Source organism: Brienomyrus brachyistius, chromosome 23 (genome assembly GCF_023856365.1).
Source record: "Brienomyrus brachyistius isolate T26 chromosome 23, BBRACH_0.4, whole genome shotgun sequence".
Lineage (NCBI taxonomy): Eukaryota > Metazoa > Chordata > Actinopteri > Osteoglossiformes > Mormyridae > Brienomyrus > Brienomyrus brachyistius.
In genome coordinates this window covers 381,841-397,679 of record NC_064555.1, presented here as the reverse complement: position 1 = coordinate 397,679, position 15,839 = coordinate 381,841, and the positions used below count along the sequence as shown (strand labels likewise).

General features: G+C 41.3%; 2 protein-coding genes across 3 annotated transcripts; one reads left to right on the top strand and one right to left on the bottom strand.

The window, feature by feature from the left end:
- Positions 1-75: 75 nt before the first annotated feature.
- On the top strand, positions 76-4,347 carry ppp1r11 (protein phosphatase 1, regulatory (inhibitor) subunit 11). The gene is made up of 3 exons (XM_048992963.1): positions 76-399; positions 1,605-1,713; positions 2,021-4,347. The coding sequence occupies exons 1-3, from the start codon at positions 322-324 to the stop codon at positions 2,200-2,202; spliced, it is 369 nt and encodes a 122-aa protein (XP_048848920.1). The 5' UTR covers positions 76-321; the 3' UTR covers positions 2,203-4,347.
- A 1,415-nt stretch (positions 4,348-5,762) lies between these two features.
- On the bottom strand, positions 5,763-14,241 carry c23h6orf47 (chromosome 23 C6orf47 homolog). Of its 2 annotated transcripts, none has more exons than XM_048992961.1 (6): positions 14,138-14,241; positions 13,032-13,069; positions 12,649-12,702; positions 12,410-12,453; positions 8,790-12,103; positions 5,763-6,787 (listed from the first exon to the last, which is right to left on the bottom strand). In XM_048992961.1, the coding sequence occupies exon 5, from the start codon at positions 9,696-9,698 to the stop codon at positions 8,811-8,813; it is 888 nt and encodes a 295-aa protein (XP_048848918.1). In that variant the 5' UTR covers positions 9,699-12,103; positions 12,410-12,453; positions 12,649-12,702; positions 13,032-13,069; positions 14,138-14,241; the 3' UTR covers positions 5,763-6,787; positions 8,790-8,810. The 2 variants fall into 2 exon arrangements, with proteins under 2 accessions (XP_048848918.1, XP_048848919.1); XM_048992962.1 differs by having other exon boundaries at positions 13,032-13,175; positions 14,138-14,198.
- Positions 14,242-15,839: the final 1,598 nt, after the last annotated feature.

The window sequence follows — 15,839 nt, the reverse complement described above, 5'->3', positions numbered from 1 at the left end:
TTTGAATCAATGATTGATTTAAAGGGGCACAGTGTGGGCGGAACGAAGAAATCGGAACCGCAGACGGGGAATGAATAAGAAGGTGGGCGTGTTCTTACCGGAAGTGGTCCTTGCGATCTCAGTCCCTCCTTCACCTGCGTTAACCATCTGCTACCAAAACAAATCGCCTGTTGCCATTAACTGCTTTAAACGACGTTATTTGGGCGGTGATCTAGTGTCGTTAACAGCGTGGACCAGAGTCGTCTGGTGTCGGCTGGTTCTCGCTTTGCTGCTGTAGGGGTCTGTTTGCGACGCTAGGTGGCTAGCTGAAGCTGACAAGCTATGGCGGAGGTCCCAGGTACTTCGAGTGAGACGATAACAGAGACGGTGCAGGCAGACACGCCGCCGCCTCCTCAGCAGGTACGATTTTACAGGCGTTAAAAGTGATGTGTAGGTAGAGCTAATAAGGAACATTTCATTCGTCAGGCGATTTATCGGATATGCTACGCCGGCAATGACAGATGAGGTCCCTACTGATATATCGGTAATGCCATATCTAGCTATCACTGGTGATTTAGAGAGTACGCTTAGTCATTTTGGCAATGTGTACGTTAAATTTCTGGTTTTTACGCAGATGCGTTTTATACTGGACCATTCTCGTGTTCTGAATTGTTCTTAATGAATGAACATGTAGTTACATGTGGTGGATGTATTTCATATGATAGTAAAATAATTAGCTACTGGGGAAATTAATGGCTACTGCCTCCGCGTATCTCACTGCACTTGCCAACTCCATTGAAAGATTAACAGCATCGAACTGTTTGCGAATATGTTCTTCTTCTGTTAATAGACTGCTTTACAGATTGTAAATTTAGCAGTAAAACACGTTTTTTAATAGTAAAATCTATCAAACTGATACGTGATCGGCCTGTGCAATACCCTGAATGCGCTCTGCACTTTAGATCTGCAAAAAATTGAGCGCAAGCCACCCATCTTTATCAGTCTCCATCAATCGTCACTGATCACTTACCAAGTTACCGCAAAAAGCATATTTTTAACACGCGTCGAAGGTGACGTTAAAATACTCGATCCTCATCAATTGCTGAAGCACATTATTGACTATGCAGACAGCTGGTCATCTATAAACGACGGAGTAATATTGGTATGCTTAGAGTAGCGAAATTTGAGCGAATGAACAACGATGGTGATTGATGGTGGATTATGAAATGGTGTTTGTAGACAAAACAGCGAAATTGCTATGTATAGCGCAGTCATGAACCTCATGTAACCAGGAGCAATATGTAGTTTTGATTAAATTGTGTGTTCCAATGAGAGGCGAGGACCTGGCAACAGCGTCAGTCAGTAGATGGGGGTTCTGTGGTGTACAGATGATGTTCTTAGGCTGAGAGCACCAGAAATTGCCTAGCTTCTTAGCAGAACCGCAGAGCAGGACTGAAGCATACGTTATATATTTCCTTTACAAATGAAACTTAATAATTGAGAACACTAATACACCATAAGCTTACTTTATGTTGACTGTGTCATTATTACATCCAAGATAAATGCACAGGCAGTGGAAGAGTAGGTTTCAGGTTAAACTGCTCACTGGTACATCTGCCTTTTAGGAGGGACGGAGCCTGACTATCAAGCTAAGAAAAAGGAAGACCGAGAAAAAGGTGGAATGGTCCAGTGACACCGTCGACAATGAACATCTCGGCAGGAGGTCCTCCAAGTGTGAGTGTTAGCTCTGTCTCACTGCTTTACCTTGTGCTTTTTGTTGAATATTTCTTTGAAATCATGTCTTCTGTTGTCCCTTGTTTCGTGATTTGTATTAAAAGCAGTGAACGAATAATCTTTGCAGCTTTGACCCAGCAATCTGATCATGTTTTTATAAAACAGCAGTAATTGTGTAATATGCTTTTTATTCAGTGTATATCAAATGTTAAGCGATGATTCATCACACAGGTCGTCACGGGTATTTCCCATCTTTTAAAATGTACTGGTTTTATCCTGGTTATTGTGATGTGGCCTTTTTTTGCAGGTTGCTGTGTGTATGAAAAGCCACGCCAGTTTGGACAGTCTTCTTCAGAAAGCGAGGGAGAAGACGATGAAGGCTGTGGTAGTGCACACTGTATTATGGGACATGGAAGGAATAGGCATGGACAGAGTGGCGGTGGTGACTCCACAGCGCCTCCTAGTTCTGGAGGACCTAACACCCATTAGTAGCCTCCTTGTGAGACTGCGTATGAAAGAGATAAGGCTTCTGATAATGATAATACAAACAAATATAGTTATTACCACTCACATTTTGTCACTCTAATGGTAGAAATGAGAGTAAAGGAGAGTAAGAATCCAAAATACAGGAACCAGAGTAATGCAGCACCTGACAAAGATGGGGAGCATTTTTTCTTTACAAAATGATGCCGGCAATCTATTATATATATATGGGGAAAGGGGTAGTTTGTATATAATTCACCATTTTATTCATTTTTTTAATGTTTCGATTTTTATTTATTTCTCTTAAAACACAATTGTGATTCTGTATCTTTGAAATAGTGCACTGACAGATTAGAGTTGTAAGATTTGCCCCGTCACTAACAAAAGTATTGATACCATTAAAAAAAAGCTGTTTGCCATTCATTTGAAAGTGTTTTCAGTCAGACAGATTTTTATATAAATTTATCAAAATGTAAATCTAAAATGAGTGAATGTAGTAGTTTTAATGTTAGAACTAATATAAAAATAGTGCAGAAGTCTGTAGGGTTAGTGGGTACGATGTGTGAAATCTGATAGTGTTCTGAATTATCCAAATTAAGTAATTACTTGTATAGATCTTAAGCCATGTTGTTCAAATCTGCCAAGCATCCATTTAAAAGTAGTAGACTTCATATCACTTAAATAAACCACACAAAATGTTTTAGTAACATTTGCATTCTATTAAGATCTTTGGGTAGAGTGCTGTGAAGTATATATCTTAATGATACTTCTAATGTGATGTTATTGTTCTGTTAAATCGATTGAATTAGGTAACACTTTCAAATGAAGGGTGGGCTCAGGGCATCAATGTGCTGTTTTGATGCTACTTTCAGACCAACCTTATGGAAATTAGAAATGTTAAGATTCTTCACAGTGATTAGCGCTGTTGTCTCACACCTCTGGAACCAGGGTTCGAGTCTCCACCATAGCTCCATGTGTGTGGAGTTTGCATGTTCTCCCCATGTCATCGTGGGGTTTCCTCCGGGTACTCCGGTTTCTCCCCACAGCTGAAAAACATGCTGAGGTTAATTGGAGTTAGCAAATTGCCCGTAGGTGTGTATGTGTGAGTGAATGGTGTGTGAGTGTGCCCTGTGATGGGTTAGTGCCCCATCGTGGGTTGTTCCCTGCCTTGCACCCATATGCCCTAGGCACCCCATGACTCTGAATAGGATATGTGGTTACAGAAAATGGATAGAATAGATTAACACGTCCTCTTCAGTAAACTGCTGTATATATTTGTTTAAATAATTTTATTCTAATTGGATGTTTAAATATTTCTTGGTACATTAACAGTCTATAAATTCCTCAGACAATCTTTTAAGAAAGTTCACTGTCATGGTCACAGATAAATTAAATTTTCAGATGTGAAACAGAGTACCTGTACATCAAAATCAGGTTGTATGTATTGCTGAAGAGGAAACATTAAAAAGTAGTAAAACTCTTCAAAGAAGAAAAACTGTGGTTATGTAATGCTTTTTGAAGACAGGGAAAGGTAAATCACAAAATGTGGCAGATCACAAAAATGCCAGATGGTTATGTGGATGATTTGGTCAGCATTTTGCCAAAAATCATATCTTGCCATTTTTCATGTTCTGTTAAAATGCTTCAAACTCTCCAGGCTGTCAGTCCCAAAGTGCACCATCAGGGGTACTGGTAATAACCTTAGCCTGCATGGCAACTGAAAAGCTATACTTCCATTTTTGTTGGGGACCTGCGAAATAAAGACATTGAAATGAGGAATTTGGGGAGGTTGTCTGAATGCGTGTGGTGGGTAGTGCTGTTAGTAGAACTATATTAAGTTTAGGTTCAGTGTTTGCTGAACCTGCAACACTAAGAGTGAAATGAACACATTCGAGTCCGACTGATCGGAAATGCTTCCTGCCAATCCTAAGGGTGTGCATAACGTTGCAGCTCCGACCATATCTTGACTGGGTCGTCCTCAGTGCCGTTCTCAAACTACTGGATGTGCGTTAGGAAGTGATTCACAAATTTTCAGTGTATGCCACCATTTTCTATTATACAAATGGACACGTATGCTATTGTACTGTTTATGCACATATCTGTACATAACAAATGGAAAGATTTAACACCAATAAAAAGGTTTTAACTGAGGGTATGTTCTTTGTTTGTCAATGAGGAAGAGGACAACAATTAATCACCTGTTTTTCAACCTGGTCCACTGCAGCCCATAGATGGTCCATGTTTTTGCTCCGTTAGACAGGCTGCAGGTCAAGGACTGAATTGGGAAACACTAATTAACTTAATTAAATAATTGGACAAATCAATTACTTTTTGCAAAAGAAGTTGTAAGTTCCCTCAAGAAGGGTCTGATACTAGAGGGCCTTCTTGGAGGTGAAGTTACACTTGGATCCAGTCTCTGATGCTCGATCCACTATTCTGAACTTATATATTCCCTTGTCATATTAAGCATGGCAGTACTCTGCATTATCTGTAATTACACAAGGATTTTTGGATATACCTGATTGATAGCTAAGGCAGCCAGTGGTTACCAGTGTAGCCATATACCTGCACAGCTGGGAGTCTGACTCTTGCCTTGGCCCTGTGCATGCAGAGTCACAGAGCTTCCTATAGTGTGAGACTGTGTATCGTGCAATGGTCCAGAATCCCATAGCTTGCTTGTGGATCCCAAGGATTTTTTTCCTAAGAAAAACTTCAGTTAAGTTTAGCATTGCTTTTAAAAATGGACAAATACTTTAGTCTTTTATTAATATACTTTGATACATTCATTTATTAGGATCCGTTTAAATATTTCCTCCTTTTAATGCAAACCATGCTCAGTGTTCTCCAGTAACCACAAGACATCACAGAAAAAAACGGCAAAAATCTAGTCACCCTTTTTCCAGTGGAACTATCCATTTAATGCTCTAAGTACAGTAACGGGTCAAACGTCTGAGGTACGAACAGCAGATTGCAGCACATCTCATTTAAAAAAAAATAAAAAAATCCTACAGAAAATTCATAATGTAAAAACACATTTGGTTTGCCGATCCAGAATTTACAAGCTTTAAAACCCATATCTGCTAATATATACCACATGAAAAGTAAGTACCCTTGTATTATAACTAGCTCCAGTGGGTATGTTAACAGCTACAGCAAGCTATAAGTGGAGATTAGGTCTGTGCAAACAAACAGGAGAGGGCCCTGTCACTCTTAATTGGCATTAGTGGTAAATCACTAATTTATATACATTTTACATCAGCATTAAAGAATTTAGTGAAAGTGGCATTCCCAAAGCAGCACACAAGCCCGCTCTGTACGGCTGAAATGCTGGGCTCCCCTACCATGCATAGGTATTGTACAGGCCAAAATGAAACGGCAAAAAAACACTTTAAACATATAGTGGCCAGTAATACACTAACGTAACAACATAGATGCAGGTGCTATAGGAAAGACACAGACCAACCTTCAGTCATGAATCATTTCCACATTTCTTCTTTAGATAGAGCAAACACCATAACTGCACCTTTCGGAGTTGGATCGTGTTGTTACAATGAAAACACACAGAGTTTTTCATATGATATATTTTATACAACATTACAGTGGAGCATATTAGTCTATCATTGAGTAAATTCACACAAAGGAAGGCAGATCTGGACATGCAATGAATGCGCATCTTAAGACACACAACAGATACGTGAAGATTTGCACATAGATATAAAACTGAAAAGAACATGAAGTGAAAGTTGGGATCATTCCAAAAAAAGCAAGTGGCTTTCAATGTCATATCAAACCAACAGAAAATGTAACGCTTAATTCTGAGATATTTCTTCACACATACAAAGAGTAATAATATTCATGTCAGGGACGTTAGGTGCTACTGGGACTGGTTCACAAAAATCCCCTTAATAGAGCTATACGATGCCGAGTGCCACAGTGTCCCGTCACGTTATAAAACTCGCAACGTTAAAAACCACGACAGAGCAGTCAGCCGGATTGGTATGGCTCCATGCCTGGCCCCCTGGCCGAGGGGGTTAATACACAAAACATGGCATTATGTTTCACAGTGATGGCTAGGAGTGAAGCTACAAACTTAAACAGTCAGCAAATGGGAGCTCTCACAAGCATGGTCTGTGACATTTTTCTCAACCTCAATGACCTATCAAATGACATGGAGTAGTTTTTTTCTTCCATACATACATACAAACAAAGCTCATGTTGTTTTCAAACAAATTTGTTTATAGAGTTCTCTCAAATGTAGTCCATAATGACAAACTATCACCCTAAGCTCAGTGCTGAAGGCAGAATCACAGCCCAATGTCGATTTCAGAAGGTCCCTCCAGGCTCGGTTATTAGTGTCATCGTTTCAAACTGCACACGTTGAGTCTTGTATGCGTACGTTGTGCTTAGCTACAGTGGTATTGTTGCTGCAAGAGGATACTGTTTGTTCACAAGACAGAAATAAATACAAGGGGAAACAGTTGTTCTTTCAGAAGATCGGTTCCCCGTACTTCTCTTCTGGAGAAATTTGAAAAGTCAAGTTTCATTATTGTCAGTGATGATCCTTCAGGTCAACTGAATAAACCACCGAAACCTTGGGGGAAAAAAACAAACAGAAAAATGAGGACCCACATTTAGAATTAAGTGACCAGTGGTCGTTGTTGACACACCACAGCACACAGTGCAGAACGATGAAATGTGTCCTCTACTTTTAACCCATAAGGGACGTCGTGACATAGCAGGGGGCAGCTAATTCAGTGCCTGGGGGTGGTACCTTGTTGGTGGGGGATTCAAACCTGCAATCTTTCAACTACAAGTGCATGTCCCTAACCATTAAGCCACCACTGCCCAAATTATTTTTTCTGTTATCATAGTATTACATCATGCTTTAAGAATATATCAGAAGGGACCAAGCCACCCAGCTTCAGTAAGATACATGGGAGAGAAAGCTACTTCCACAAGAAAATTTAAAATGTTTGGCGTTTCCCCATTTGAAGCCACCTCTCTCACACTCACTCACCTTTTGTATGTTTGCACCTTAATAGTGTAGTATTGGGGTTCCCAAGCTTTTGATGACCACAGGCAGGTTTATGTTATGTAAAAATTTAACAGACCAGTAAAACTTTTTGACCAGGTGGAGAAGGGGGTAGGGGGTTGCGAGTAAAATGTGTTGGTTGAGGAGGAGGCAGATGCTGAGTGCTGGCGGCAGATTGATCTACGTTTAATAAGCTTTCTATTTTTTCCACTTACAATCAAGATGTGCGACTGTGAAGGATCAAAGAGAAAGCATGGCTTGGAAATACAGTTTGTTTTTGGTAATAAACCATTTGCATTTATGAAATATGGTCTGAACTGGGTGAGATATTTCGATCGATGCGACATCAAGCAAATCAAACAAAAGAGAAAGATGCAAAAGACAGAGGAGCAAAGGGATGAAGGCGACTCCAAGCCCATCAAATCATTTTATTTAAATTAACACCTGATATTTTGCTTACTCATATTCTCATTAAAATTCCACCTACCTACCACAACATGTAATAAATATCAAGCGCCATCTGTTTTACCAAGACCAGTGATTTACTCAACACCCTAACCCACCAAATGCTTTATGACACTTAGCACTTTTAATACCTCCTAGTGGATGCTGTTCCTCTTATAACTCTGTAGCCAGGCAACTCAGGCCGCCGTTACAGCCCTGGTGTAACACGAGGCACAACTCAGGCCGCCGCTACAGCCCTGGTGTAACACGAGGCACAACTCAGGCCGCCGCTACAGCCCTGGTGTAACACGAGGCACAACTCAGGCCTCCGCTACAACCCTGTGATACGAGGCACAACTCTGACCGTGATGATACGCTAGCTCATAGCTAGGCTTTTAACCAAGACCCTCACGAAGCTGTGTGTGATTCAGTGGTTGCGGGTGGAGAGCACAGTCACATGGTCTGCTGGATCACTCGTTCTGCCACGAACACACTTTTCACACTGGAGTTATGTCAGTCCAGCTGGCGTTCCGCTACAGGAGAACAATTCCTAAACCCTTCAATGGAACTCCACCTTTAACATATGTAGTAAATGTCAGGGAAAACTCATAAATGATCATTTTTAAGATGCACACCATCAATTCAGGCTTGTTTCATACAATACTGACAAAGACTTTTTGGGGGCAGTTGGAAAAAAATGGATCTTCGTTTCAAAACTAGATGGAAAATGTCAGAAGAGTGATTTTAAGCAGCACTATATCCTCAGCATTTTTAATTTTCTACACCTGAAACAGACTTTATAAAGAATTTAACCATCATGCCTAAAAAGCATAAGAAATCCTTGCCATATAATAAAGATACTACAGTTCACTACATGTTGTACTTGTATAACTATGTACATGACAAAGAAAGACATCTTGAAACAAGGAGAAGTTTAAATCCATCATGCCTTTTCCTTAAATAATTCTGAGCATCTGCGATGGGTCGGCACCCCATCCTGGGTTGTTCTCTGCCTTGCACTCATAGCCTCCAGGATAGGCTGCGGACCCCCATAACCCCGAATAGGAAAAGCCTTACAAAAATGGATGGATGGATGGATGAAGAGAAATAAACTGACCTTACTGTTCCATGCCCATTTTTAGGCCGCAGCCTTTTTGTTGCACTCCTCCGTTGCTTGCACAGGTTCTCCTTCTCCATCTGCTTTGCTCTCCTCATTGCTCTCAGCCTCCTTCCCATCCCCCGATACTGTGCTCTGGTGCACGCTGACAGAGATGACCAGTACCTGGAGTACGCCATAGACCAGAGCAAACTGGGGCAGGTACTCCTGGATGAGCCACAGGAGTCCAGCCATTCCCACGGTGGAGACGAAGAACATCGCCATGCCGTGTATCCAGAGCTTCAGCGCTCCCTGGACACCCAGAACATCTAGGACGACCCTGACCGGAGGGGAGACAGTCCAGAGGAAGCCAACGACGAATAGGTCAAACAGGTGCCGCAGGAAGTTGAAGCAGATGTCATAGTGCTCAGGCAAGACCTCCACTTTCCAGGAATGTGCAAAGTAGCGAAAGGGAGACAGAGGCTGTGACAGAGGTGTGGGGGAAGGAGGTGGGGTCCCGTAGTCCGACTCGCCCGCATCTTGGTCCGGATCCCACTCTCCCTCGTTCCATTCCCCGTATTGTAGTACTTTTCTCTCTTTCGATTCAGTTAGTCTCGGCCAGAATAAGAATGTCGAAGGCAGGATGTACCTCCACCATCTGGGGGCACTCTGCGCTTTTGGTTCCAACTCCAGCTTCCCAGCTCGAAGCTCTTCGATTTCCATGGGTTGGACCTTCTCTCTCTCCTCCCAGCATTGTTTGGTAAACTCCTTTTGGTCACTTTCTTGTTTCTTGTCTGGCCACAACCAGGTGCGCATCCCACCCCATCTGCCTTTAGTTTGTTCCTCCTCTTTCACAGGCTTGCTGCCCCAGGGACGATAAGATAGGGCGGGGCCAACCCACCCCCAGACTCGTCCTACAACAGCTGACATGCTTATTTGCTCTCTATTTTTAAAAGAATTTAAATTATTTAATGGTATTAAAACGGAGACTTGGCAAAATTTGTCTTCTTTTAAAAAAAAAAATCTATGACTATCCTTAAAATTTAGTGTTAAAAGCTACAAAGAATATTTATTCGAAAACAAGGAGCACAGGATGCCACGAATGCAACATGAACTGCGATCGAGGTGCGCAGACGACACGCCTAAAGCGGGAAGGGCACAACAGGTGTGTTAAACCACCGAGCCCTCTGGCAACCACGACATTAATGGCGTCAGGCCTATTTCTCCTATTTATCCACTCCTTGTCTGTTGCAACGAGTGAGACACCCAGAGACAAAAAAGAAATACGTAAAATGATTTAGAATGGCACGAGTCTGCGAAACAGCGACTGTTTGCAAAAACAAATACACCAGAAACGTAAACCAGACGTCTTTACTTCATACGATTCCAAGAAAAATGTGGAAAACGCTGCGAGACAAAAGATTTTTTTCCTAAGACAGGAAGATTGTCGGCTCCCTTTTAAAAGCAGAGATTTCTTTAGTAGTATTTGTAATAAAATGCAACTACGCTTGCTAGATTACCATTATCAATTAAAATCTAGTTGTTTTTGGGAAATGGATTTTGTTTTGTACTTAATCTTCTAATTAATGGTAACGTTTAGATTAAGACTTACTGCCCCGCGGCTAACTAGCCAAGCACTGTTAATAAAACACACTAAATCAGCCAATTAACGCCATATAGAAAAAACAATTCCAGCCAAATAAGCCGTGTGTACTTTTAAAATTGCAATTAGGATGACCGAGAGAGAAACGACTGGAATACTAAACGTTGCCCGACCAAACTTAGTAGCTAGGCTAGCTACATCATGAAGCCTTAACATATCATCTTTACCGACGTGAATCGGGCGTCATTTCTCCAGACTCTATTTAGAGACACCTTTTCCCTGATTTTCAGCACACCGAGTCCGATCCTCCGCTCATGTCCACGTCAAACTTTGCGAGACTCGAAGGTCCCCGCGTCCTCTTCCGCCAAAGTTTTCATTCGGCTAGCTGGCTAATGTTAGCTTCTCCGGGGGGGGGGTCGCAGTCACGGCACTATCTAGACGGGTACTATGGTTTTAACTACGAGCTTTTTGCAATTACGATACTTCGCAGTACATCATACGTCTCGTCCTTGCTGGTTTTTCGTCCTCTGACACTTTAGACGTCAGCTAACGCGAAAGCCGTCTTGCCATTAATCGTCGGTACCGATAGAGCAGCTATATCGCAAAGACGCTGCAAACTCCAGTTGGCTTTTCGCACAGCTGAGCGGTGCCGTTCGGCTTAGTGGTAAGATAACCTTCGCTTTCCCTTTTCGGAACGTCGCGCCCGCCAGTTTCACCCATGACTCAAACTGGTACACATTCATCTGCGGGTAAATAAAGCTGCTAGGTAACACCTGGAAACCGGAAGGAATTGCGGTCACGGAATTCCAAGTAACGGAAAACCGCAAGGGGCACCTGGGAAGTGAAGGCGTTTAAAAGAATCGATGCTTTTGCAAGCAAGCGGGATATGGATACCTACAAGTTCATACTACGTGCAATTTCGTGCATGAGGATGTGAAGTATGCACGATATATCGAATCACCATCTGCTGCAAAACATACAGGGGGAAAAGGATCCTCATATGTAAAATGATTGTGTAATTTAAGCAGGCAATGAAATTGGTAGCTCATTATACAAAAAAGGTCCAAGTTCCCTCAGGATGTTTAGAAATCAAGTCAATTGTGTAGTTCCCTCAGCCAGGGTAAACCAGAGGCTAGTGTCAGCTTTTTGCAACACTACAAGCTCCCATCCATATTTGGTGAAGGGATTTGAGACACTTGTGATCATATTTGACAACTATGTAATTTGAGGAATATCACGTACAAGTAATCTGAAACAGAAGGTATAAATAACTGAAATTTCGCCCTTTCCTAAAAGGATAAGAAACTGCCCACTGTTTTTCCCCAGTAACAGTGGACATCTTACAGACTTGCAGTACAGATCAGTTCCCTGAAGATCAGGGTGTGAAGTAAAAGGGTGTGCATAAAACAGAAGACAACTGACAACAGTTTTGATTAGATTAAAGTTTATTCCACAAGTACTTTCACATATTCTAGAAAAATCACAGAACACAAAACGGAAGCAGACTAAGGAATATCTATCCACAAACCAGCTTACTATACAAAATGCAGACTAATCAAAGTCAAGCTTATTTTATTCAAATGTAATATTTGGTAGTAAAATCTAATGTAAAATACTGTAGCAGTACAATATTTTCTAATCACTGCTCAGCTGACCATGTGTACAGTGATACTGACCTTTTCTCTTCAGCATTCTATGGCTGCAGCACTTTTCTGTATCGGTCCAGGAAACACTGGAAGAACAACCAGTTCAGAACTACTCAGACTGACTCGACACCCACTTCCATTAATGCTGCCAAAATGCAGAGGTTAGGAACGTTTAAAAATATAACGGCAATATAACGCCGCCCCCATGGAGTCCATTTCGGAGTACCTCAGTGCGCTGCGAGTATAACATCAGCCTAAGTCAGGTGAACCATAAAACTGAATCATCACTGGCACTCCAACCTGCTACATCTACTCAGCAAGATCGACGGGAACTTTACACAATAGCCGTCAAACTGCACAAACCAGACTCCACAACACATCAGATTTCTTACCACATGCTAGCAGGCGATCCCGAAGGCGGTCCTCATTTCACATTCTGCAGGATGCAGGGAGACACCATTAGTGTAACATGCCAAACACAGAGTGTCCATGCACATCTGTGCTGTGTGTTCAGTGCACTGTGAAAAGAGCTTCATACTGTAGTCAGAGACTCTAGTCTTATCGATCATCACCACACACTAGTCAAACTGGATTCGTTGACCCCTAGGCTTTAGAAATACTTAATGCTTACCAAATTGTAGAGTTCCACTTCCTGGAAATGTACAACTTTCCATGTTTTTGGAGCCTAAAAAGATGAGGCAATTAGTATCATATATACTGAGAAAGGGCATTTTTACTATGCCATGAGGTGTGATCAGTGCACTGTGAAAAGAGCTTCATGCTGTAATCAGAGACTCTAGTCTAGTAAGTCATCATTACACACCACAAGATGTCCTTATAAACCACAGATTTGAATCAGTACAGCCACTGCATGATAAAGGATGGCTAACAAATCCAAAGTGGACCTGGGCCTGTCATTCAAGTATATAAAATTAGCAACTGTATCTGTAAAATTGAGAAACCGTAGCATCTACTCTATAATCAATTCCAGACCTTTAAAACAGGATGACTTACCACATCAGAATCACACAGCCAAGCCTCCACTCCATATCCTGTTCATGTGCAGAAAGGGAGAGGGAGAATTAGCATGAACATGCCAATGGAACTCCAGCACCACTGGGGAGAGGGCACGTGCAGAAGCAGGGTGTGTTCAGTGCACTGTGAAAAGCACATCATGCAGAATCAGAGACTCTAGTCTAATAGATCATCTTTACACACCAGGAGTGGGTCCAGCGCATATGTACCTAAAATGGGACTCGTTAGCTCAGCAAAGGCCTTATCCATCCCCTCTAAATATCTGTTGAAGTACAGACCATGAGCTTTGAACCTCTCTCCAACTCTGGTTTTGACAGCTGAAGACTGATCAAAACATTAAACCAATCTTATGGGTAACTAGTACAAAATGAAACCTATTCTCCGGTTGTTTGGGACCACGTCTTTTTAACAAATACCTCGAATGTGACTTTTTAAAATATAAATTGACTCGTTTAGATTGGTAAATTAAAAAAAAAATGTAATCGTGATTGCTGAACAGGTTTTACCCGCAGAAATTAATATGGTCAATGCATGATTTCGTTTGAACCGACAACGCTGGAGCTCCAGGTCAGTTAACCTTTTGTCAAAGACCAAAGGAACATATGTAACCGTAAAAACACGAGTTGACCAAAATTCACATAAGGGGAAATTATATTTACTGTTGACGAATAAAAAAAAAGAAAAAACATAACTATTCGTCGGTTTTACTCATTTGTAGTCCAACACGTCGTGTGGTTAACCTGCAAGGCCAGCACCACGCAACGTGCTGGAAACCAAATTTTACCATGCATCGTCTAGCTAAACACGAAATTAGTGGCAAATAACCAGTAACACAAAACCATCAGCGGTCGGCAAGCCAACCAATATAATTCCCAATTATTAATGGGTTCATATTTTAAAAAGCACGTGTCAAAGTTAGTGCTCGATCACTTCAAACAATAAAATTAAACATGAATGCCCCAGCACATAAAAAGGAATAATTTTCCAAATATAAACCTTAGCCAGTACTGTTTACAAAGGTTCAACTAAAACGGCAAAGGTTTAAGTTGTGAAACAAGCAATCAGGAACTACTGCGATAGCTCACCCTCGAACTCCACCAGTTAAGCTACTCAGCGCTTAAGAAAAGGAGTAACAAAGGGCGCGATGCATTTTATGCTTATCTCGTATGACGACGGGTCCTCGCTCGCTGAATAGGTGTCAATTGTACTGCCCGCATGAAATACAACTAGTAACTAACATATTTGAACAGATGTACAATTTTTACCGAAAATAATATATACAGTAATGTCATACATAAAATGAAAAATAGGTAGTGTGCGTCTGTAACGGTTCTGCACTGCTCGTGAGGTTTGAAGAAGCTTTTCAGGCTAAACATAAACGACCTATATTTAATGGTTACAGGCTAAAAGTAGCAGTCTTTACTGCACAAATGCCCTCATGCAAAATATTTACAATCCGGCTGTTTGGTTTAATGGTATTACACGTTTTCCCCACCTACACATACAATGAAAAACGCCCAGTGCCAACGACGGTATTTTAAGTTGTGAAACATCAAAATGTTTGGCATATGTGTGCGCCGTTATAGCTTTTCTTAATTGCTGAAGCACATTTCCTGAAACATTTTCCATTTTCTCAAAGCATTAAATACAAAATCTAATTTTCAGACGACATTTACAAAACCTCTCAGTCATCTTGCAAAGTCAAACAATCTTCTCAAAACTACAGCAAAAAATTAAAAACACTATCAGTCAAAACTTTTCCTAACACGTAGAAAAACCTGTTAACTGTGGATATGGTCTTTTGCTTGTTGAGTTGGAAAATTTGGAACCGAATGCACAAGACTAAGGTAAAAAAAAGAAGTTGTTTTGCAAAGATATTTATATGGAACTATACATAAAGGAATATGTAATGTTTGCTGTATTCAGAACTCACAAAAATGTTAGTGTAAAGGACAAAGTAAAAAAAAAATCCAAATGAAAGGCACATTACAGTAAAATGTACAACTGCCAAGCCTTTGTTAGGCATCAGGAGAAGAATCCTCTGTTGTGACCTATCCATACCTTGAAACTAAGCTCAACTCATCTATGGCACTTACCAGGGGTGTCGAAGGCATGCGGACACCCTGATAGATTCAGCAGGCCCAAGGGAACACTTGAATAGGAAAAATTGCAAGATCTTATAATGTAAGGAGGACAGGGGGACTCAAGGCTGCATTTTGTCAAGGACCCCAGAATGTCTAGCTACTCCCCTGGCAATTTTGAGCCGTTGAGTGTAAATGATGGATGTCATGTACTGGTTGTTGTGACTGACTTTTGTAGCCTGTGTTCGGCAATCATAAAAACAGTAACAACAGAAAGACATTTAATGGTAAATGATAATAAACAGACATAAAAGTTATACTGAGGAATAGTTATACTGAAAATAAAAAAGGATTTACTGTAGAACAAATAGGCCTGAGATGTGCAACACAACTGTAATAAAGTGTGAGGTACACAGTGGTGGACATTTCAGGTCCAGAGAGTATAAGTCCAGACCAAGATTTTGTTTCAACCAACCAGTCTCATATAAAGATTCACAGCCGCAGAGGACTCAACTGGTCAGTTGAAACAAAACCTTGGTCTGGATTTTTACTTTATGAACCTGAAATGCCCACCTCTGGAGACGCATGAATAAGGAGAGGATTTGACTATTTGACTATCCCTGCCGGCCCCTGGAGGATGGGCTCCCCCTTTGAGTCTGGTCCCTCCCAAGGTTTCTTCCTTCTAGGGAGTTTTTCCTTGCCACTG

Excerpts from the sequence above, each read along its gene's own strand:
- ppp1r11 (XM_048992963.1), top strand. The coding sequence starts at position 322 with ATGGCGGAGGTCCCAGGTACTTCGAGTGAGACGATAACAGAGACGGTG. Across the intron at positions 400-1,604 it reads CGCCGCCGCCTCCTCAGCAG|GAGGGACGGAGCCTGACTAT; the intron begins GTACGATTTTAC and ends TCTGCCTTTTAG. Across the intron at positions 1,714-2,020 it reads CGGCAGGAGGTCCTCCAAGT|GTTGCTGTGTGTATGAAAAG; the intron begins GTGAGTGTTAGC and ends CTTTTTTTGCAG.
- c23h6orf47 (XM_048992961.1), bottom strand. The coding sequence starts at position 9,698 with ATGTCAGCTGTTGTAGGACGAGTCTGGGGGTGGGTTGGCCCCGCCCTA.